Here is a 23,096-nt window from a genome sequence, read left to right on the forward strand (position 1 = left end):
TCTCTCCTTTGTCCTTCTTTCTGATTCATTCATATTCTCTCCCTCCCCACCCCCCTCTCCTATGTTCAGTGCCTATTTTCAGGGCATATAGAATCAAATGTCTTGTTACCACCTTGAACTCACTGTACCAGCTTTCCGTGGTTCATCTTCCTGTGTAATCAGTAAGTTCATCACCACACACACAACAGGTACACAACTGATCAAGTACCTTGCCCACAAGCATAAAGCCATTAGCCAATCAATGTTTAATGAGAACCTATTATGTACCAAGTACTCTGTCAGATAAGAAATGAAAGTGACTAATAGCACATCTAATTCCCAGATCTTGGCTTCTAGACCAATTCGCCACAAAAAGTACCAGAGACACTGGGAGAAACAACCAATTCTAAGACTGGAAAGGAAATACACAAGATGAGTCTATAGCATCTTGCAGTTACAGAGAGTAAGAGAGTGCTCCGCAAACAAATACTCACAATGACCAGGAAGTGGCAAGGGACAGGAGCCAAGTAAAAGAACTCTGGATGCCCAGAGCTAGAAATTCTGAGCAATAAAATCACAAAAGTAACATTGGATTGTAGACCAAATTAGAAAATACATATCCATGAGTTCATGCTCATAAATAAATGATTGAATAAATGTATAAATGGAAGAAAAGTGATGAATCTCCTGTGCTGGTGTGTTACAAAGCCCGACGTTCTGCCTTTGAGATGATGAAGCACGACTCCTACTCCTTACATGTAGGTTGCACATTCTGATGTCCATCCAAAGAGCACAAAATGGAAAGGAGAGAAAAAAGCAACATTACAGAGGAGAAACCAACGAAGACTATGTCAGCCAGGTGATCCAGGTTTACAGCAACAGTAAGGTCATTTTGATACTATAAACCCTGGAGATGATGTGATGAAGCCCAACCTCAGTGATCTTCTTCCCAAAACCCATAATCCCAGTTTAATGGTGACAAAAACATCAAAGAATTCCAATTAAGGCTCATTCTTTGAAATTTCTGACCAGCACTCTACAGTACTGCCAAGGTCATAAAAAATAAGGACAGTCTGAGAAACTGTCAATAGCCTAAGAAATCGTCACAACTAACTATAATATGGCATCCTCAAAATGGGATCTTGAACATAAAAATGACTTCAGGGGAAAAACTAAGGAAATGTGAGAATCAAGAATAGACTTTGAGGGCTGGGGTTGTGGCTCAGTGGTACAGCATTTGCCTTGTATGTGTGAGGAACTGTGTTCAATTCTTAGCACCACATATAAATAAATGATTAAAATAAAGGTCCATCAACAACTAAAAAATATTTTAAAAAAAAGAATAGAGTTCAAAATAATGAAGATGTATCAATACTGGTTCACAACTGTGACAAATGTACCATGGTAGTATAAGTATAACAACTGTGGGCACCAGGCATGCCCTCCACCCTACACATGGAGAGAGCTGAGGAAACAGAAAGCTGAAAAGAGAGTTCCCCAAATCTGGGAGGTCAATTTAAACTGACAGCCAATTTAAATCCTGTTAGAATCTTTTATAGGAGACTGGAACATGTGCTTCTATGTGTTTTTCTTTGAGGGGGGTGGATTTAAAGCTCAAAAAGCCATGGGGTGTACTATAACAGGAAACAAGACATTGAACCACCAAGACCAGCAGCACAGATGTTTAAAGAACATCTGTGCCCAGCAAGTCCTGACTCCTCTGAGGCATGAGGCACTTCATGCTTCTGATCTCTGGATTAGATATCACTAAGAACCCAGGATTCTGCTCAGATGGATGAACCACCTGAGTGGCTCCCCAAAGCCCCTAATAGCAATGATTTAACTTGCAGGCTGACTTTGCATTGGACCTCCTTTCTGGAGAAGGGATCTGTCTCTGGCCTGCTAGCATCCTTGACTTGTTGTCAAGGATGTAAAAGGTGCTCCCATTAAATATATGGAGAGAGGTGTTATTTATTTCTAAGTTGGAACTACTGTTTGACCCTTTAGGGATGAGAAAAGGCAGCCTCAAAACAAAACGAACAAACACACACAAAATGGCACATCTCAGATTTGTATTTCTTGAACATCTGAGAAAATCTGACCAATGACATCACAAAAACATGGTGTTTTGAAGAACTGCTTCCCAGAACTCTGCAACCTTCCCTGACTTTCCCCATGAGTTCAAACTACCATGACATTTTCTTTGACTGGGATATTTGCTCTATTTTATTCAAGCCAAAGCCACAATGTACTTTTCCAAAGGGTAGACAAAATTATAGAAATGATTAAAAACACAAAACAAGTGAAGCAGGGTGGGAATACAGAGCTTGTGCAGTGAGGCAGGTTGGGGTGGTGTCATGGAATTCACTCCCCCTCACCTCCTTGCTATCCCTCACAGAAGCAATGTGGGTTTGAAACCATGATTCTCACCACTTCCCAGAAATTCTCAAACCAAGAGTTCTGTCCGGGAGATAATATCTTTTGAATGTTCTGGCAGCCTCAGGAAAACCAGCCAGTGGGGTCAAGAGTAGAGGATAGAAGTGGGTTCTCAGGATCTAGGAGTGCAAGGTGATTTGATATGTTAGTTTTGAATACTGGCAGCTCCCAACTGACAAACAGGTAAGCTCTAAAATTTCATTTCTACACATTGGTATTTAGAAGTTGGAATGGCCTTTCCAACAGAAACAATGTTAATAGGTGGTGGTTTAGTCCCCAAGCTAGTCAAATAGCGGTCTCTAGGCTACATTATCAGCTAAATAGGTCATTGTGGGCTGGTCTGGGAACCTGACCACAACTTAAAATGTTGTTTTATGGGGAACATTCCACAGCAGGCAATCTGAAGGAAACTTGGCCATGAAAACCCACCATGCCTCAGCTGTAGTAAGCTGCCCAGTGATCTGTAGAACCCAACACCTTAAACTCAAGCAACCCCACACAGTCCTAAGAGGACAGCCAGCCCTAGGTACAACACTCTCCCCAACCCCAAGCAGAAGACCAATATGACCAATATGGAATATCCATAAGGCCATCAATTAGGGACTGAAAAAGTTGTAGGATGTTCTAAACTTCTAAACCTGATTTATTTTAAAGACCAAAAGATCCCACCCTGCCAACAACTGTAATACAAAATCAGCACCCAGACCTAGCTCAAAGACCAAGAGTTTAGTGAATTATTTCCTAAAAGAGTGGTTTCCAGATGAGGCAAAGAAGTAAGTCAGTTTTGAACCTTATTTGGTGGCTTCATTCCAAATTATTCAAGCATTTCAGATCCCCCTGGAATTGGATAATTACCCTCTTTTGTAATGGGAGCTCCTTAAAGAGAGTTCAGATTTATCTTTGTAACCTCAGTTGCTAACACAATATCTAAATCTTAAGTGGTAAGTAAAGATTTAGGGTTTCAAACATACTTCCAACTAAGACAACATATGCAAGCAAGAATTCTATCACAGTAGTATTTAATTTACTGGAAAGGTTTATAAGAAATAATAAAGGAAAAAGATAATTACTAGTAAGAAATCAATGTCATTTCATTCACTGTGTTTTAGTTTTAGAAAATTAAAATTAAAAAATTAAATGCAAAACAAAAGATACCCATCAGTGGAATACATGAAGTCTGAGAGTGTAATTCTTCCACATTACAAATGCATCACTTAGAAACTTATATCTCAAAAGCCTTCCATATTTTGTAGCTCAAACTCATGTATCTTTTAGCTCAGACTTTACTTCATAGCTGTCAACAGGCAACAGATCTTTTAAAACATTTCTCTACCAAACCCTTTTATGAAAGCAGAAATAACACTGTTGCTAAGAAACTAAAAAGTAAAAAAAAAATAAAGAGAGAGAGATCATTGATAAATTTTAAGTTTCTAAAGAGTCAGAGAAAGTTGGGTAAAAGCATAGAGCTTTGGAGGTCATTTCACTGAAATTAGTATTTCCTAATATTAGGGGTATAAAACTTGACAAGCTTTTTTTTAAAATTTTGCAATTGAAACTAGGTTGCAAACATTTATTTCTAAACATGCAGATATCTGGAAATTTTTAAATAAAATAACCTAAATGTGAAGGAATTTAATTAAGTCAGTAGTTTATCTAGTCCATGTGAAGTCATATCGTAAAATAAAAATAATTAGCCATTCTCAGAGAGCTTTATAATTTACAAAATGATCATGCAAATTTCCCCCAAAACCCTATCAAGAAAATGTATTGCTGTATACATTTTCAAATGAAGAAACTGAAAAGCAGAGAAGTGAAGTAATCTTTCTTCTGCAAAGATTACCCAAAGGAAACATGTCCTAAGTCACTAATTTTAAAAAAAAGGGAGAATTTATGAATAAAACATTCCAAGATTAATGCTAACGATTTTTAGATTGAAGATCAGAAAGATGTTTGCATGAATACCTCAAAGAGAATCTGTTCTCTTTTTTATAAACTCATTTGTACAACATTTTTTTTTGTGCTCTGGTTTTCCTTTACCAGTTCTGCAAAAAATAAAAAATTTAAAACAAATCTTACAAAATATATTGGGGGGGAGAGCTGATCCTGAGTTAGCTTCTGCATGGTGAGAATCCTGTCCTGCTCCCTCTCATAAAAACACCAGTCATCTCTTAACATGTCCAGTGTTTGAGAATGGGGAGCAATATAACAATTAAAATGTAGATAATTTGAAACCTACTCAGAGCAGACCTTGAAATATGTGCTGTATGTACCCTTGAACATGGGTGTGTCTTGTCTTTTGAAAAGTAGTTTCTGAAGCAAAATCATCAGGCAATACCAGCAAACATCTGGGATAGCCCGGAAGACAATGAGTTACACAAAGGCCAAAGGCCAAGGTGACCCAGATGGTCCTAAAACCACCTCCAGTTTCACAGTCTGTAACTTAAGGAAGAGGTTGCCGCAACCCTGCTCATCCCCACCTCCAACATAGCTCTTTCCTGAAATCCAGTCCAAAGGATTTCCCTCTCAGCCTGACTGGTGCCAACACTGTCCTCTCAACACCTTTCCAGCTCTGGGGATGGTGACAGTGTTTTGTGTTTCAAGCTATAATTAAGTAGAATGAGTGCTAAATGCCAGCGCAAGCTTCAACCTAAGGAGCACCTAAGGTGGATGCTGTCGCTGTCATATGCCAGGTCTACTTCCAAATGTATCTATGATGTTTCCAATCCTTTGCAGCAGCCCCTGAAGACAAACTAAAATCTTGTTCTCGAAACCAGAGAGTTTTATTGCACTTAATAGAAATGAACCTGGCCTTAGGGGACCACAGTGACCTTCCATGACATGAAATGCATGCAGACAATGCACCTTTCACACATGCACAAGCACACACCAATCCTCACCAGCACTCAGAGAGAAGCTGCTGGGGCACCGGGTGTACCACTGGTATTTAGAACCTTTCATTTGAACTGCTAAAGTTATATTCAGTCCAGTTTCTTAAATAAATGAGCATTCCTGAGGAAGACATGCTGAAATGAGGGTACAAACATTCCCTTCTGAACATTAGAAGATCTGAAGATATCTTTTTCTTTCCACCAGTAGTGCAAAATCTTACCAATTTTTCATAATGTCCTTGCCTGGAACTCCTTAAAATAACACTGAGTGTTTCCATCTTGACTTGCATAAAATAGTGTAGGATAAGGGCAGAGTTATAGATCTTTGCAGAATTATTTCCTTCCTTATCTGCTCCCTCAAGTGTCAGGACCATTCTGTGTGAATTGTCCACAAGTGTCTCCCTTATAATAGCCAATCCTTCCTATTAGACATTACCTAATTTTTCTACAACCCTCAAAGACACGGATCAGAAAAAGCAGACCCAGCAGCACTGAAGACATTGCTGGCTGTGAAACTTGGGTGTAAATTCAGAACTAGGTATAAAACTTTACAGCGTAAGTAAATAAATAGTGAAAAACTGAATTAAAATATTTCCACCCTGGGGCTTTAATAAATTAGTGAGTTTAGGCAATGATCACCAATGGCTGCTAAAGTCACAAATAGAGAAACTAGTGGTTGTAAATGTGCCTCAATGTGCCTCCAAATGAAATGACACTTTCCCCTTATCAAGATTCTGAGATGGATAGAACTTTTAGCCATAGCTAGCAATTCACAACACACACAGGAGACCAAGGAACATGGTAAGCTCCATGCCAGAGGAGTGCAGTTGTCACTGGATTGTGAGAAACTCTACAGCAGTGTACCCAGATGTGGCCCAAGGACTGGCCAGTGCTGATTCACACACTAGATATTACTAGTCTTTAATGAGAAAAGGAATATAAGTAGAATGTAAATTATTTTATTGCCTCCTTCATTGATAAAGTCTTGCTATGGAAAACACATAAGCTGAGCTAAATAGTGCACCTAATAAAATATTGAATTTACATCTATGCACAAGTTTCGTATCTTCTTCCAGACTGGTGACAGTTTGCAGACTCACATCTTGAGAAGCACTGCTCTACAGGACATGACCAATTTCTTCAATAAATAAATTATAAGGCAAAAAAATGACAATCTATATTTTAAAAAATTTTAAAAGATATCAATCAATTACAAAATACGGACTTCATTTGGATCCTGAATTGAATGAACTATGTCAAGAAAATCAAATAAAATTTATGAATCAGGTGCAGCATTACACACCAGTAATCCCAGTTGACTCGGAGGCTGAGGCAGGAGGATTGCAAATTCAAAGTCAGCCTCAGCAACTTAGCGAGGACCTAAGCCACTTAGCAAGACCCTGTCTCAAAAAATGAAAAAGGTCAAAAAGGTCTGGGGATGTGGCTCAGTGATTAAGCATTATATATATATATATATATATATATATATATATATATATTTTACCAGGGATTGAATATTAGATCATATATATGATCTAATCAGGGAAACTCACCAGATCATCGACAATACTAAAAGATTAATGTTAATCTTAAATGTAATAATGCTGTTGTGTTTATGTTTCCTAAAGAAGCCTTATCTTTAGAGATATATATTAAATGTTTACAAATGAAAGAATTTTTCAGGAATTTGCTTCAAAAGAATCTGTGGCACAGAGGAATAGATGAAACAAGACCGCCAATTAATTGATAAACGCTGAAGCTGAAGCATCATTGCATCCCTCTCTCCAGTCTTGTAGGTATCTGAAATTCTTCATTAAAAAATTGAATAAAACAGACAACAGCAGGATCTGGAAGTCCTGATGGGTAACATCACACCACACTTCAGTTTTCTTTTCTTCATTCACTTGATGAACCACTTGCATCTATTAATATACCTCCATGTTCCTCAGAGGGACAAGGACCCAGACATGGAGATAATAACAATCCAATTCCAGCATGTTTGCCATCTTGAATAAGTGGCCAGGGCTGGCCAGTGTTTATGTGAATTTCAAATATCCAATAGCTATGAAATAAGGTTAATATTCACTAGATGAGGAATCCAAGAACAAATGGCTTAACTACACTCATGCAAATAATTGAGCTTAATAATAATTGAGATTCCCTTGGGCATTACACTACTTTCTGACATGATTCATTTTCATAAATATACTTCATCTTTTTGACAAACAAACCCATCAGGTAACAAAAGATGCATCTAAGGGAAAAATTTGAGGGGAAAGGTATTGATTCGTATTAGGTCTGTAAGTGCTGAATTCGGGCTTTTCTGTACACAAATGCCAGGATTCTTATACTTAGAGTCATGGGAACTATGAAATGAGGGGAGGAAATTATTCAGCAAGGAATCCTGGTATGTTTTCTGAGCCTTCCATGTGTGAGAATGTGTGTTAACCTACTTTCAAGAAAAGTCCAAAAGCAACTGAGCAGATGAGTCAGTCTGAGGTCAAACAGACCCTGTTGTCTTGCTGTCACATGTTCGACAATGTCTACATTAAGTTGGAATTGCTTACAAAAGGAAAAAAGGGTCTGCATATTCTTGTAAAATTCCTGAAAGGTTTTCAAAACTTTAAAAAGAAACATTTATTTTATTTGAGGTTTATTTTTCTCCTGGGAAGTGACTGGAGCCCAGAAAGTACCTGATATTTATTTGTTTTTATATTTTTGCATTTTTTATAAACTTTGTATTTGTGGTGGTATGATTTACCCCAAGCAGAAGAGCCACATTTGGGAAGTTAAACATGTCTAATGGCAAATAGAAAACTAACCATTATCTGTTTAAGCCACTCCTTATTTAAAATGGTCTTATTTTTATAGGCTGTGAATGAATATGAAGCAAACACAACCTCTTAGAATTTGTTGCCAATCAGTTAACCAGAGGTTGGCATGTAGGGTGCAGAGTACAGGGACTCTTCCAAGCTTTGCCTAAATTAAGATAATGCATGATTTGTTCCAGCTTCCCAGATGTTCAATATTTAAGATCTCTCTGAAAGTCCACCCCCATTAAAATCAAAATGGAAATCATTAAAAGAAAAATGAAGATATAAAAAGATTTTTAATTTCTGAAGAGAAATAGGGCATGGAAGAAAAAACAAGGAACAAGAATCCCTTTGTACCAAATGAGCATTGTGTTGCTACATGGCTTGAAGCCAAAGAAAGGGGATACTCAGCTGGAAAGTAAGGCTCTGCTTCTTCTCAGGGGTGGCCAAACTGAGTCAGTCTGGCCCCAATCACACAAGTGGGTCCTGCTCACAAATTACCCTGAGAGACAGGGATAACCAAGTGAGTGGAGGTTTACCCACCTAATACCCCTTCCCCTTCCTTTCTAACCAAACTCCTCTTGATTCTAAAAGCTTAGTAGCCATTCCACATGGTTCAGGCAGGACTGACACATGGCTCAGTCTTTTGGCCACCATGATGTGCATGTGATCAGAGAAGTACCTGAGTTCTCCAGGAGATGTGATGTGGGAGTTCATCTCCCTACCTTAGATCTGGGGCTGGATGGTCCTGAAGCTTGGAATTGCCAGTAATCATACCTGATCATAACCAAGTCCTTACACTAATAAAGGCAGTCAAAGTACTTTTCAATAATGACCAACCATCTTGCCACGAAACAGTCCTAACTCCCAGAATATTTCTTTGCACTGCTGCCAAAAAGAGTGGTTCTCATCAGCCCTTCCGTTTCCTAAAATCTAAATTCTTTCACAAAAGCTCTTGAAGGAGGGGAAAAGGAAAAAAGTACTCATTAGGAAGGAGACAAGGCCTATTTGCTAGATGTGCCAATTAAAAGAGTAAAATTTCTTTGGAAAAGTTCAGGGGAATATATTAGTTCATTTCCCAATAAAGGTAACACAACTGTGGGGAGGGGGTGGAATCTAAAAGTAAAAACTTATGTACATACTACCTTTAAATATAACCAAGATCTGCATAGAAAAAGAATGTTTCTATTAAAATTGCATTGAAAAATGTTTTAAATACCAAGTTTGCTTCCTATGTTTCTGAAAATAACCAGTTCCAAGAAGAGAAAAAGTGAAGTATGTGATATTCAAATACTAGTGATTATCCAGTATTTGGCTCTGGCCATAAAAGAAAAGATCACATTTTGTATGACTCCATTCCCCATTCTCCTGACCTGTAATAGCACATCTTAACCATCACAATCAAACATGTCAGGCACTGTACTAGGAACCTGAAATGTACTCTCATGAATTCTTGGGGCAATATAGAAGAGTGTGTGTCATAATCCTGTTTACAAGTGAATAAATGAGACTTTGAGAGGTCAAGCCACTTGTCTGAGGTTTCTTCCTAGTAGGTGGTGGAGCCAGGATTTGACCCCAGGCATGCACACCCCCCACACACACTTCAAGCCTCCCTGAAAACATGGCCAATGTTCATTGAAAACAACTCCTCAGTCCTTTAAAATACAGTCCCACAAGCAATACCACTCTACCCCATGACCCACAACCAGGCTCAAATAGGAAACAGTGTGAGGTAATTATAGCATATACCCCAGCCACTAGCTCTGGGTTTTTATGACTGAACTGCCAAATAGCTTCTAGCCAGCTCTTCAGGAAATGTTCAGACACTTTCTCAGATTCCAGCTAAAACATCAACTATGTGGCCCTGGGGAGTACAGAGCTCACAGGGTGGTAATGGGATATAAAATTTGCAAACTTGAGGTCAGTGGCCTAAACTCTGGGGTGTGAAGCAGCAGCAGTCCATGAAAGATTAAAAACTATTTGTCGACTTGAAGGTTCATATCAAGTTCTTCATTGCAAAGCACTTATCCTCGTCACCTCCAACATTAACCCCCTCAGTAAAGGGAAAGCTATTCTAAATGGTGGTTTTGCCTAGAATCACTGGAAAGAAGAGAATAGTATCAGTAGGCTTCACACAAGATGTTCATTCTGAGAATTAAACAGTCAGTCCAATTAAAACACATCTAATACTCAATAAGTAGTTGTCATTTGGGTTAGGCAGATGTTCTACGAATCTATTTGAGGAGATGATATAGGAGAAAAGGCAAGAATTCAAGAAATTCTTTCATCTTGGCATACTTATTGCATGGAATCTAAATGTGTAAGTTAGTACATGGATAACTTAGTCATCAAGTTATAAAATAAGAGACTGAGCTCAAACACAGATCCAGAATTGCCTTGGTGCACCTCGGAACATTTCATACCTTAACTGTCAATTAGAAGTGTAAGATCATTTGTGGTAAGGGCTCTCAGAAAAGACTCCTACTTCTCTCTCTGATCCCCACATTGCTACCTCACTAGCAATTACCTCCACGGAAAAGCCCCATCCCATACAACCGTACCTAATCTGGAAGCTTCCATCAATAGCAGGGTACCATTATGGATCCAAAAGCCTACTACACAGTGACACCCCCACCACCAAGGATTGACCACTGAATCACTGATCACATCCTCTAAAGCCAAATAAATGAGAAAAAGAAAACACCCCTGCCTACATTATGTGGATGGTTTGCTTGTATCAAGCTCAGTGGAGGACTTGCAGAGAGCAGCCAGCTACCTGTCCAGGATATGAACACAGAGAGGCACCATCTTCTACCCAGCACCACACTTCCACTTAAATCAGCTCTTGACACCATGTGACTTGGCTTCCCTATCTATGCAGCACTTTATAATGAACCTTCTCTGGCTCTGGCTTCAGCATCTATGAATTTCTAAAATCTGTCCAGTGGGATAGATTTAACTCTCATTTGTAATATTTTTGTGAAGATGAAAGATCTGCCTATGGAAGAAGACCCGAGTCATGGCTTCAATTACAAAATAAGAAAAAGAGCCTTTGAAAGATATTCATCAAAGGTACAAACCTATTAGGGTCTGATTACACACTCTGATAAATTAGCACTGAAGGGATAGGGGAAATTATGGACAATCACCATTATCCATGGGGCAAGAGGATACACCAAACTCTACATAGTATCTACATAGTACACAGTAAACGTGGATTAACCTGCTCTTCCACTGCATTCCTCTAAATGGTTTGATGGAATATTTTTTTCATATTCAAGTATCTGTCGTTCTGTCATGCTCTGACTCTCCCCTCAAAGCTCTCTGTCCTCTAAAGAGGCTGGTGAAGGGCTGAGGTCACCTGGTACCAGGGCTTCGAGGAGACAGGAAGCTTTCATCTACACTTGTGGAAACTCAGCACCTGCTCTGCCCAACTCGGGTCCCTGGGTGACAGGGCTCTTCACTCCAGCACCTCCTCCTCCTTTCTCTTCAGCTTCCTCCTTCCTTCCCCTAACAAAAACCTTATACCGAGTTTTCTTTTTGAAGACCCCAAGCTTTCCAGGTAAAATTTTTACATTTTACTCCAAATGTATTTATTTTCTTAATGTTTCAACTCTTATTTGATATTCTTACTCTCCCTGTTTTATTTGTAGCTCAGGTTTTGAAGGCACTTTAAAAATAGAAGAAAAAAGCCAGGCACAGTGGCACACACCTATAAATCCCAGCAGCTCGGAAGCTGTGGCAGGAGGATCACGAGTTCAAAGCCAGCCTCAGCAAAAGGGAGGTGCCAAGCAATTCAGGGAGACCCTGTCTCTAAATAAAATACAAAATAGGGATGGGGATGTGGCTCAGTGGTCAAATGCTCCTGAGTTCAATCTCCAGTAACCTCCCCTCCCACCCCCCCAAAAAAAAACAGAAGAAAAAGATGAGACAAGAGAATAAAGAAAAGAAAAAGATAAAGATGACAATGAGAAAGAGGAAGGAGGAGAAAGAGAACAACAAAAGACTAGATAAAACCCTGTCTCTGGAATACATTCACTTTATTAGTAGGTATTGCCATTGCCATACTTCAGTTCAAAACCATGAAATTTAGCAGACAGTGTATCCATAGGGCCCACATAAATCCTGTCTCCTGACACCAATATCATAAAATGGTGTACTATATTTGGACTTAGATGTGTTTGGATACTTATATTTGAATGTAAGTATGACTGATGGTCTAGGAATTCACAGCCCTTCAAAACACTGACCCGAATCACTTGTCTAATGGAGCAGTTCTCCTGCTCAGAGCCTGCTTGCTGTCTGGAATACATCTTTGGCTGGGAAAGGTGGAGATAGGGAATTTTCCTTTCTCCCTTCCGCTCTGAGGGGGCTGAATAAATATTCTCAGAGATTACTTTAGCCATAAAAAGCCACTTGAGTTGAGAAGTTAGAGAGTCACAAGAAACTTAAAACTAAGATTAAATACGGTATAGAACAATCACAACCTAAATCTGACCATGGTTCTAATCTAGTTTCATTCTACTAACAATGTGCTCAATTTGTGACAAAGCACTCAGTAAAAAAGTGCTTGCCTAGCATGTGTGAGGCCCTGGGTTTAATCCCCAGTACTGGAAAAAAAAAAAAAAAAAACTACAAGGCCCCCTAGTAGAAGAGTTGAACTGTTTTACAATATCAATTCTATTGGCAACTGCATATCTATTTGGGTTGTTATTATTAACTCCTAACTGAAAAAAAATGAGATGGCTGACACCAATAGACATATAAAGTGAGGCTATTAACAGACATTTAAAGTAAAATTCCATATAGGGGAAAGGCAAAACATATCAAATACCCAAGTTAAATAAGTTAGATTATGCATTAAATTTATCAGAGTTTCTTAAAAGCTAAAAGTAAAAAAGGTAAGGAGTTTTATAATTTTTATATTCAAATAAAATGTATCAGGTTATTAGGAACTATAATCTTGTTCCTGATGTTTGAGTTCTTTAAATGCGGAAATGTGGATAAACTAAGAGCAATGCCCTTATCGCTTATCTAACAGGAGATGCTGTCACATTATTATAGAGCATTTTTCATTCTGAGGTCACAGCAGCAAAATACAATGAAGCATCCTCAAAAGAGAGCTCAGCTAATCTGACTAGACCAAGTTATAATTAAAAATTTAAATATCTGATTATCCTTCTCAAAGATCCATTGCTTCACTGAGCTAGTTAGTCTCTAAAGATGGCCCCATTTATTTCTTCCTTTCCTTTAAGATGCCTCACATCAAAAGGCAGGGCATTAGTCCGTGCCCCTGAATCTAGGCAAGGCTGTGACTGTCACGCAATTCCAAGTCATGCAATTCAAGACTATTTGAAGATAGTTAGGTAGCTTCCACTTTCTTGCTCTTGGGAGATCCTGAGTTGCCATGTAAAAAGTCTAGCTTTGCTGCTGGAAAGATAATGTACAGAGGCCAAGTGTAAAAGGAGACAATCTGACACTATATGCAGGAAAATCAAGGACAAGAACAAGCCCATTCAAGTCCATCCAGCCATTTGAGTCAGCAAGCACTCAACATGTAGGATTCAAGCATGAGGCCAGGGGTCAGGAGACTGTAGTTCCAGAACCAGCCCAAACAGACACAAACCTTGGGCAAGGTTTACTTTGCATCTGATACTTACTTTCCCCATTTGGAAAAACATACTCAATGGCTCCATCCCCAAGGGCAGATCCAAGCCAGAGACTTCATGAGAGAGAGCTTCAAAATCTAGAAGGTTGGAGGCTGGGAATATAGCTTAGTGAAACAGTGCTTGCCTAGCATGTGTGAGGCCCTGGATTTAATCCCCAGTATTGGAAAACAAAACAAAACAAAACAAAACTAGAAGACCCCCACCAGCGCAAGAAAATGGCTCCTTGCTTCTTTATTCCCCTCATCCTTCTATCCATTTAGATAAATCATGCTAAAGCAAACAGAGTGGCAAACACCATGCATACATGAAGTCATGCTACAGCTCAATCCAGCCCAACATTGTGGAAAGCACAGACAAGATTCCCCACTGTGTCCTGTCTGAATTCCTGACCCACAGAATCATAAGAAATAATACGTCAGTTGTTCTAAGTCACTAAGTTTGGGGGAATTTATTACATAGCAATAAGAAAATCAAAACACTCACAAGTGAGAATAGCTGGTTGCATTGTAGTGGGAAGCTAAGCAGCGATCTTGTTCGCCTTTGGTTTCTCATGAATAGTGCTACAATGTCTTTGCATGTGACATGTTTAATGTGGACCAGGCGAGAACTCTCCAGGTGCCTTCGCCCTTACTCTCTCCAGCCACTAGCCTCTTTTCTCTTCAGCCCCTCCCTTGCCTTAGCCAAGACCATCATACACTTTCATTCTGACTGCCCCACCCTCCTCCCAAGCCTCCCATCTCTGTCTCCCTGCTCTCTAATCACAGTGTTTACACCACAGCCAGTGGGAAGATCTGATCATGTTCCCATCTTAGCAGCCTCTAATAGCTCCCCATCCTTACCTTTCATAAGCAGGAACATTATGTTTTTATTAGTACCTCTCTTCTCCCAAACATCACTCTGAAGCTAAGCACAGGCTCACAAGGTCAAACTGCACAACTCCAGGGGCACTAGTCAGCAGACTACACTGGGGGCAACCCTGCTTGGAGCCATGCAGTGCAAACCCTGATCTCAACTTCCCAAGATCTCAAACACTTCGTATCCTTTCCACTTCCTGCCTTTTTCACTCAAATGTTTCCCTTATTTCTCTCCTACTCTCCTCTAAGCTTTCATTTATATAATCAAACTTGTCAAGCCAATCAACCAAAACTGCTCACTATCTGATCATCAAAAATATTTACTGACCATCTACCACATGTCCAGTTGCTAGGTATCCCTAGAGATAAATAAGACAACAGAATCACTACCTTCAAGAAAGTCTCAGTCCTAGTTGACTGTCAGTTTTTATCACATAGATCAGAGGCTGGTCAACTATTTCTTTAGAGGGCAAAGAGCAAATATTTCAGTTTTGCTGGCCATGCTCTCTGTCACAGTTACTCTGCTGCCACATTGCACAAGCAGAAAATCCATAAACAAATGGGCATGATTTTGTCTCAATAAAATTCAGTCTTCAAAATCAATGGGCTCGGTCCACAGTTTGCCAACCTCGAGACTTTTAGTACTTGGAGCTTTCTGATAAAGCCCATTCCCATTGTGATCTTTCCCTTGTCTTGTAATAGCATCTGTCTTCAACAATTGTTGGGCCTTCCCCACAGCAATAGTAGAAGATGATTCTGGGGAAAGGAGGCATGAAGGGTATGAATGAAAGAAATTCACCAGCTACAAGAATTATTGTAATTGAGAAGCAGTAACATATATTGGTTAAGAGATCTAACTATGAAGCCAGATTTCCCAATTTTACTCCAAGTAAGTTTACACCCCTGAAAGAATTACCCAAACTCTGTGTCACTGTTTCCTCACCTGTTAAATGTGCAAAAAAGTTTAATGTCCCACATGAGGAAATTTGTATTAAAGAAATCAGTATTTGTAAAGTGCAATCATTAAGAGACAAATCAGACTTTGTTATTTTTTCTTTTACCCCGATTGCTTCAATTTAATGTAAAAATAGATGGATCTGAGTTCACAGGCAACCAAAACAAAAAAGTTAAACAGAAAGCATTAAATACCTTATCTTACCAGTAAGGATTTAAGACACATTGTTTCCCCTGGGAAGAGAAAAACCATGTGCAACTCTGAGAGAAATTTCTCACATGGGACATGAGAATAAGAGATTCCTGATGACATAATAAGCAACACCTTTGGCTCAGAACGCAGAACAATGTAGAAGGAGAATGTCGTGACTCTACCACCATCATAAAAAATCAAAATATGACATTAAAATATACTATATGTGCCAGGCAGGTTCTCAAAAGTCTATAATCCCAACAACTTGGAAGCTAGGGCAGGAGGAATGCAAATTCAAGGTCAGACTAGGTAACTTACCAAGACTCTGTCTCAAAATTTAAAATAAAATGGTCTAGAGATGTAGCTCAGTGGTAGAGCACCCCTGAATTTAATCACCAGTACCAAACACACACACACATATACACACACACACAATACATGTGCCATCCAAGGTGCCAGCTGGCTGTGACATTCTATGTTTCTTTCTGTGTTTTATCAGTATCATGGTAGAAATGAGAGAGAACATTTCTAATTTAAACACTATACCATTAACTATACTTAGGATTTGTAAACTAACACAAAGCATATTAGGAATTTTTTTTAATTTTAATTTCATATTAGGAATTTTAAGTGTAACTTTACCAATGGATTAGTCCTACATTATCATCCAGTGGAATGAGAAACCAAAACCATAAAGTTAATGGAGGAAGACAATTTTAGTATTAGGACTTTGTCTTTAGAACATAACCTCTGCATACCTCAGCTCTCATTGTAAAAGGAAATTAATAAAATGACCCATCTTATATAGAGTTGTCTGGCACATAAATGTCATCTAAATATTGCCTACTCTAGCTACAATTATTATTACAGAGGCTCCTGACTGTTCTGGATTTACAATTTTTTACTTTATGATGATGTGAAAACAGTAACTATTCATTAGAAACCATGCTTCAAATTTTGCATTTTATTCTTTTCCTGGGCCAGTGAACATGCTTTCCCGAAATGCGTGGCACCATTTATCAGGACAGAACCCCATTTTAAGTTCATCCGTTTTACTGACTACTAGACTACATGCCCTCTGCAACCTGCCTGTTGACTCCTGGTTCCTATTCTCCATTCTCCTACTGTCACTGCTCAGCCCCTCCAGGCTGAGGGGTATGATTCTGGCATTCCACAAGCTACATTTAGACTGGCATTCAATCAAGCCCTCCTGAATTAATGAACTCTGAAACTCCACTTAATGACGAGTTAGTGGTAAAATGCTTACAAGCGGACTCTTGCCTTTGATGATTTTTACAAACTAATGGGAAAATCAAGTTTAATCATGGTGAAACACTAAACTCTCCTGTGTAAATTAGTCCTGCTATATTATAGATTTCAGTTTTCACAAAGAATTTCATGGCAAAAAATTTAGGTCACTAAGGTAGGCCCATTTGCTAGATTATTTTTTAGAAACAAAAAACTTGTTAAACTAGTTTATTTCTCTTTAAAGAAAACAGTCACATTAAAAATTAAAGGAAAAATAACCAGATTGTCCAGATAAGCTATTTGGCTTATTATATGAATACCCTAATAATTTATTTAGTATTGTATTTGAGCCATGGGTATAATACTATAATTTTTAAGTTCTTCTGCTACAGAAGACAACAAAGGAATGTTTCAACAGTCTTTAAAATTCCAAGTAAGCTTGAAGAGATGCCTATACTTCTGTTTCCTTCAGCCCTCACCTTGTTTCATTATAGGTTGAGATGTTTTAATTAATTTGTGTTACCAACAATTTATGCAATTCTGTGAAGAATCTCAAATGTCTTAAACGCTACAAAAGAGTCACATAAATAAATATTTTATCTCTATCTTTTTGCTTAAAATGTAGAATTACTGAAACCTTCTATTCAGGAATATCTTTTTAAAATTGTGTCTCAATATTTTAGCTTAATTTTTTTGGTAAATACAAAATCAAACCATACCACAGCATGAGTCTTTTCCCCCATATTTAATTATCAGCCCATCTGACTTCAGATGAAGTATTAAAGTCTTCTTTGTAAAGTTAAAATGGACTGTATAAAGTTTACAGAACTTTTTCTGTGTTCTCTGTTAAAGTTCTTTATTTTAATAGCAGACTTCTGTGTAATTAATCCCTTGGAGTTTGCCGTCACATAATCTACCCTGTGTATGAACTGTTCCATGTGTATTTTTCTGGTAACAAGACCTCTGGAAAAAGTAAACAAATAAACAAAGACCAAAAGGAATATGCATGAGGGGACAAACTACAATCAGGTCTCATATACTTATGAGCTGAGAAGAAAGGACAGAAGACTCAATCCATATTACTGGAGATTTAGGAAAAGGATGTCTTACTGTAAGGAATTTTTCCCTTTGACATGAAACTGCAGTATTTCCATATTTGGGAGCTAAAGCAATAAGGCAATCATAAATAAAGGGCATATAACTACTGCTATTCAAGTAGAGTTAGTTTTTTATGCATGTGTTTAAAAAAAAAATACTGTACTGTCTCCCACACTTTTTGCCTAATCACAGAAGTTTAGAACTTAGCTCTGAGAAAAATTCTTGTGAACTGAAATACAGACAAAGTTAGGATTTTATTATTTCTCCTAAAGTCATTTCACACGTGTTAAGCCATGACCAAGGGAAAACTACTATACATTCACTATTTGAAAATATTTTTAAAACTTGCAAAATTCTTACTTGAAAATAGAGAAAAGCACAATTTTTTGCAGAGTGAATGGGGACCACACTCATATTTAAAAAAAAAAAAAAGGATTTCCTGTAAAAGCAGAAATTGGCGATTTAGTCTAAGAAAACAGAAAAAGCTGGGAAGAAACTTGAGGATGCTTAAATTTCCACTGTGGAACAAATTCTGCTGCCCACTGGAGGGGGGGAAAAAAAAAAACACCTGCAACAGGATGGGAGGAAAGGAACATGAGTGAGGATGGAAGACATATCCAAGGAGGAAAGACAAGGCAGGTTCCTGGTTTATGAAGAGAAGGAGCTGAAAGGAAAGGAATATATATTTTTAAAATAGCAAGGCAAATTTTAGAGTCACTTGACACATCAGAGAAAAATTGGAAGGCAGTATTTCAGGGGGAGATTAGACCAGTGCACATCAGATACCAATGAGCTTAAAGCACCTTTTGGCCAGGGGAAATATTAGTGAGGTGCTGAAAGTTGCTGCCACCAACTTCACATCAGGCAGCTTCAGGGGTTACAAATCACTTTCACTTCATAAACTATGCATCTCCATCAAAATGGCAAGCAGGTTTTACTGCAGTCAAAGGCTTAGTTTTGAAGCGGATAATATTTTAATGAGAAAAAATAGAAATTTCAAGCAGTAACTGGAAAAATGTAATACATAGCTGCTTTTCCTGATGATTTACACAGCGGGACATGGTTAAAAGACTCATTCATGTGAGACTCTAATGGCAATAAGTAGAGAATAAATTTCAAATGCAGTTCAAATTTAACATCAGAATGGGTGTTTGTTTAAAATCTATGGGAAAAACTTTGATACAGCAATTCTACTTTTATAACTTTATACAACATATAAACTTGTGCATGTACACATAGGCATATATACAAAAATGTTAGTAACAGCAAAATATTTAATATAATCTAAACAGCCATCATTAGTGAACTGTTCCAGCCACATCATGGAATTCTATACACCAAGAAAACACATAGGTTAGATTCATATGACTTAATAGATAACTACACTAGAAATACATAAAAAGTAAACAAAGTTCAGAACATTATGTATAGTATATTCCATGTACTAAAAGTGATGTATGCATATATACATATATTTGTGTATATATAATATACATATGTGTATATACATATATTTATGTGTATATATACATGCTTATTTCTGGAAAATACATAAGAAAATGGCCTCTGAAAGTCAGGAGAGAAGTACTTTTAATTATATATTCTTCAAAATTATTATTTTGAACCCTCAAATATAGATAGGCAACTTTATAGATAACATGGCAAACAAAAGCACTCAGAATTACTAATCTGTTCATAATATATTTTAGGAAGACCTTATAAATAATTTGCAATAGTATTGATATATTAGTGATCCATTAGTGCAATGATACATTAGTGATCAAATCTGTGAGAAGTACAAAGAGTGATCTCTTTGGTGATTTAAAAAATTAACTAGAAAAATCAACAGAAATAAGTGCTGGTGTGAGTAAAGTGTGGTGTCCTGTTAAGCAACAAAGAAAAGCTTAGTTTCTGTTTTTGCATGGGGTCTGTGCCTCCCAAGGAAACACTAGGGTTGGTGACAGCACATGGAGATGAGACAAATGTCTGGCCAGACCTAATGTCTCCCCACAGATTTTTATCCACAGAACTGAACTCCAACTTCCTCTGTCTATATGCATAGAAGCAATGTCATCAAGAATAGTTATTATGATAATATTGTATAGCAGAAATATACTTTTGAGGGGGAAATGAGAGATTAAATGAAGCTCTTTAGAGAACACATGAAAAGCAAAGTTTCGGTCCATCTATTGAACTTATCATGTGGCTGGCATACAGGGCAAAAATGTCTGTCGCCTGATCAGGATCAACAAATTTCATTTCCAGTACTGGTGGAATCCTGGGTTTATTTCCCACAACGGCCAAGACAGAAACTGAATTAATCGTGACTACTTTCTGGGGTTAGAAAATCACACACATTTCACTGCTGTTTACATACTCAGCTCTCACAAGCATCTTGTCCTTAGTCCAGACTAGGACTCAAAAACTGGTCTGCTCCATTCACTACACATCTTCTTCTCATACCTGGACTATGAAAACACAAACTTCACTACATACACATAATTGAAACAGCCCATAGCAAAAAAAAAAAAAAAAAAAAAAAAAAAAAAAAAAAAACAGTATCCAGTGGGCACCTTCACTTGGTCATCCAAGGTCATATAATAAAGCTACACAACATTCAGGAAAAGAGCATCAGTGAGAATTATAAAAATTTATTTTTAAAAAACTGTTTGTTTACTGCCTGAGTTCATTTAAAAGGATCTTCCAAGTAGATAAAAGGGATCATTTATAATCCATCCTACTATTTCTATGCAGGCTTGAACTTGATCTCAGAAAGTGACTTCTCTTTTGATCTAAAAAATCTTAAAGTGTATTCATTCACACCCTCCTTCCATTCAGGGAATTGACAACCAACACTTAGTTCAACCTACCTAATTTAAACTTTCCTGCTGAACTATTTTCTGTAAGAGGAGCATTTAAAGCCAGTGAAATAATGCTGCATGCAGGTAACACATACACCACTAGTTTGAAACACACACCAGCCACAGCGACATAACTGCAGCAGTGACATGGAAAGCTCTGCACAACCCAACCACAAGTGCTCAGAAACACTTGTCCAGCTTTGCTTCCAGTGTTGACATTTGAGGGGGTGTATACCCCCAGGAAACTCAGTCCCCAATCTTAATAAGCATAATTTCCGGAGGACCAGCTATTAACCATGCATCTTCTCTGTCATTGGAATGTTTTCCTATCTTTGCTCCCTTACAAAAAGAGTATCTGCAAAGACGCCCACAAGCAAACTACTTTGCCCTAAACACAACCGGAATTACCGTTGAAGGGAAAGGAACGGGCTTCTCCTTTTCTCTCAGTCACAGCTCCTCCCCTTTTTCCTCAAGGAACCCTTCTCGCCTCCCAAAATCTGCCTCAACAATGGCCCAAGATTCCTTTTAACCAAGACCCCTCTGCTGGGGCCAGAATCTTTCAGGAGCCAGAACAAGGTGGCTTAGCTCCTAAGGCGGTGAAGAATGTGTAACCTTAGGACCTCCAAGGTGTCCCCGGGAGATCTTGCTAAGGATCCTTCCACTGTGACACTGTGGAGAATTGACCTGGTCAGTTGCTCTAGATCTTAAACTCAACTCGGGAGAGGGGGAAGGGAGACCCACACCAAAGAAGCTGACCCGTTACATTACCCCTTAAGCGCGTCGAGTCCTCCGCCGCCTCGCCTCTTGGCCCGGGTGGCTCTGGTTTCCTTCACGTTTCCAGCCTCCAAATTGGCATCCGCCCCATGGCTCGTGTAGGACGCTAAGAGCACGGTAAATCCCAGGGCGATCTCCAGCAGCCCCTCTCGCCGCATGATGCCGAGCGGCCGCCGGCTCCCGCCTCCTCCTGCCGCACCCGAGGCTGTGTCTCGAGGAGCCTCTGCGCCCTTAAGCGCACCGCGCCGCCGGGGTCCCGCTGTCCTGCCGCCCGTCCCCGGGGCCGGGCTCCTCCCGCCTTCCTCAGGCGCTGCTCCCACTTCAGGAGGCCCCTGCCAGCTGCAACAGAAACAAATCCCCGAAGTGGGGAAGAGATTCAGGGCATCGGGATGCTAAAGCCTCGCGGTCCCCATTCCGGAGCCCAACCCGCGCTCCGCCTGCGCGTGGCGCAGTTAATTTGGGTAAGTGAAGACCGTTTGGTCCACATCTGGCTGAAAAGCCCAGGCCCCCTGAGGCAGCGGCTCCAGCGGACCCCTCGGCCTCCTCTGCTCCGGCTGACGAGCGCGGCGCAAAGTACCCACGCCCGAAACGGTCGTAAGCCCCGGGGCGAGCTTGCTGCGTTTAGTTTTTAAAAGCACGAGTTGCGCGCGTTGCGCTCTCTGAACGCCCCAGCTCCTGAGCCCGTCCTCTCCGCCAAGTCGCGGGACTGGAAACCCGTCCCGCCGGCTGCGGAGGCTACCACCGCCCCCAGAGCAACTGACGCCGAGCCCGGCACCAGGCGCCCCGGGCCAGGAAGCTGTCAGGCAGGAGAGAGCCAGCGCCAGCTGTGAATGTTCCGGGACAGCCCCTCACCCCTGTCCCTGTCCCTGCCCTCGGCGCGGCGCAAACGCAAAGCCTCGGTGGCTGGATCCCCAGCCCTGGTGGCCGCCCGACCCCTGTCGGGACCTCGGCTGCACCCACTGGAGAAGCTTCGGCTCCGACTCGGAAGCGGCGGCGGCGGTGACTGCTCCTCCGACCTGGCCCCAGCAGCCGCTGCTGCGCTGCGCTGCGCTCCGCCCGCAGCTGTCCCAGCTGTGGCCGCCTGTCCGCCTGTGGCACCCACAGTCTGCCCCGGCTCCCGCGGCCCCCTCCTTTCCCCACCTCTTCAAGTATCGTCAGAGCAGCGGTTTCTCGCGAGAGAAATACTTTTTTTAAAAAAAAAGGAAAGAAAGAAAGAAAGAAAATGACACCCCCTCCTACATCCCCCTCATCATCACCCCACCCCCCAGCCCCATCCATCCTCCCTTTCCACTCCCCTTTGCCAGCCACCGCCTCGGCGCGGGGCCTCCC

At 39.9% G+C, this 23,096-nt stretch overlaps 1 protein-coding gene across 1 annotated transcript in view; it reads right to left on the reverse strand.

Annotated features, from left to right (window-relative positions):
• Positions 1 to 22,855, reverse strand: part of Fbn1 (fibrillin 1) — a 222,211-nt gene extending 199,356 nt beyond the window's left edge. Inside the window, exons 1-2 of the mRNA XM_026390109.2 lie at positions 22,728 to 22,855; positions 21,762 to 22,106 (exon numbers count right to left, since the gene is read on the reverse strand). Coding sequence (XP_026245894.1) covers positions 21,762 to 21,925 — 164 coding nt within the window. The 5' untranslated portion in view covers positions 21,926 to 22,106; positions 22,728 to 22,855. The remainder of the gene's footprint in view (positions 1 to 21,761; positions 22,107 to 22,727) is intronic.
• Between the last annotated feature and the right edge of the window lie 241 nt (positions 22,856 to 23,096).

This window comes from Urocitellus parryii, chromosome 6 (assembly GCF_045843805.1).
Source record: "Urocitellus parryii isolate mUroPar1 chromosome 6, mUroPar1.hap1, whole genome shotgun sequence".
NCBI lineage: Eukaryota > Metazoa > Chordata > Mammalia > Rodentia > Sciuridae > Urocitellus > Urocitellus parryii.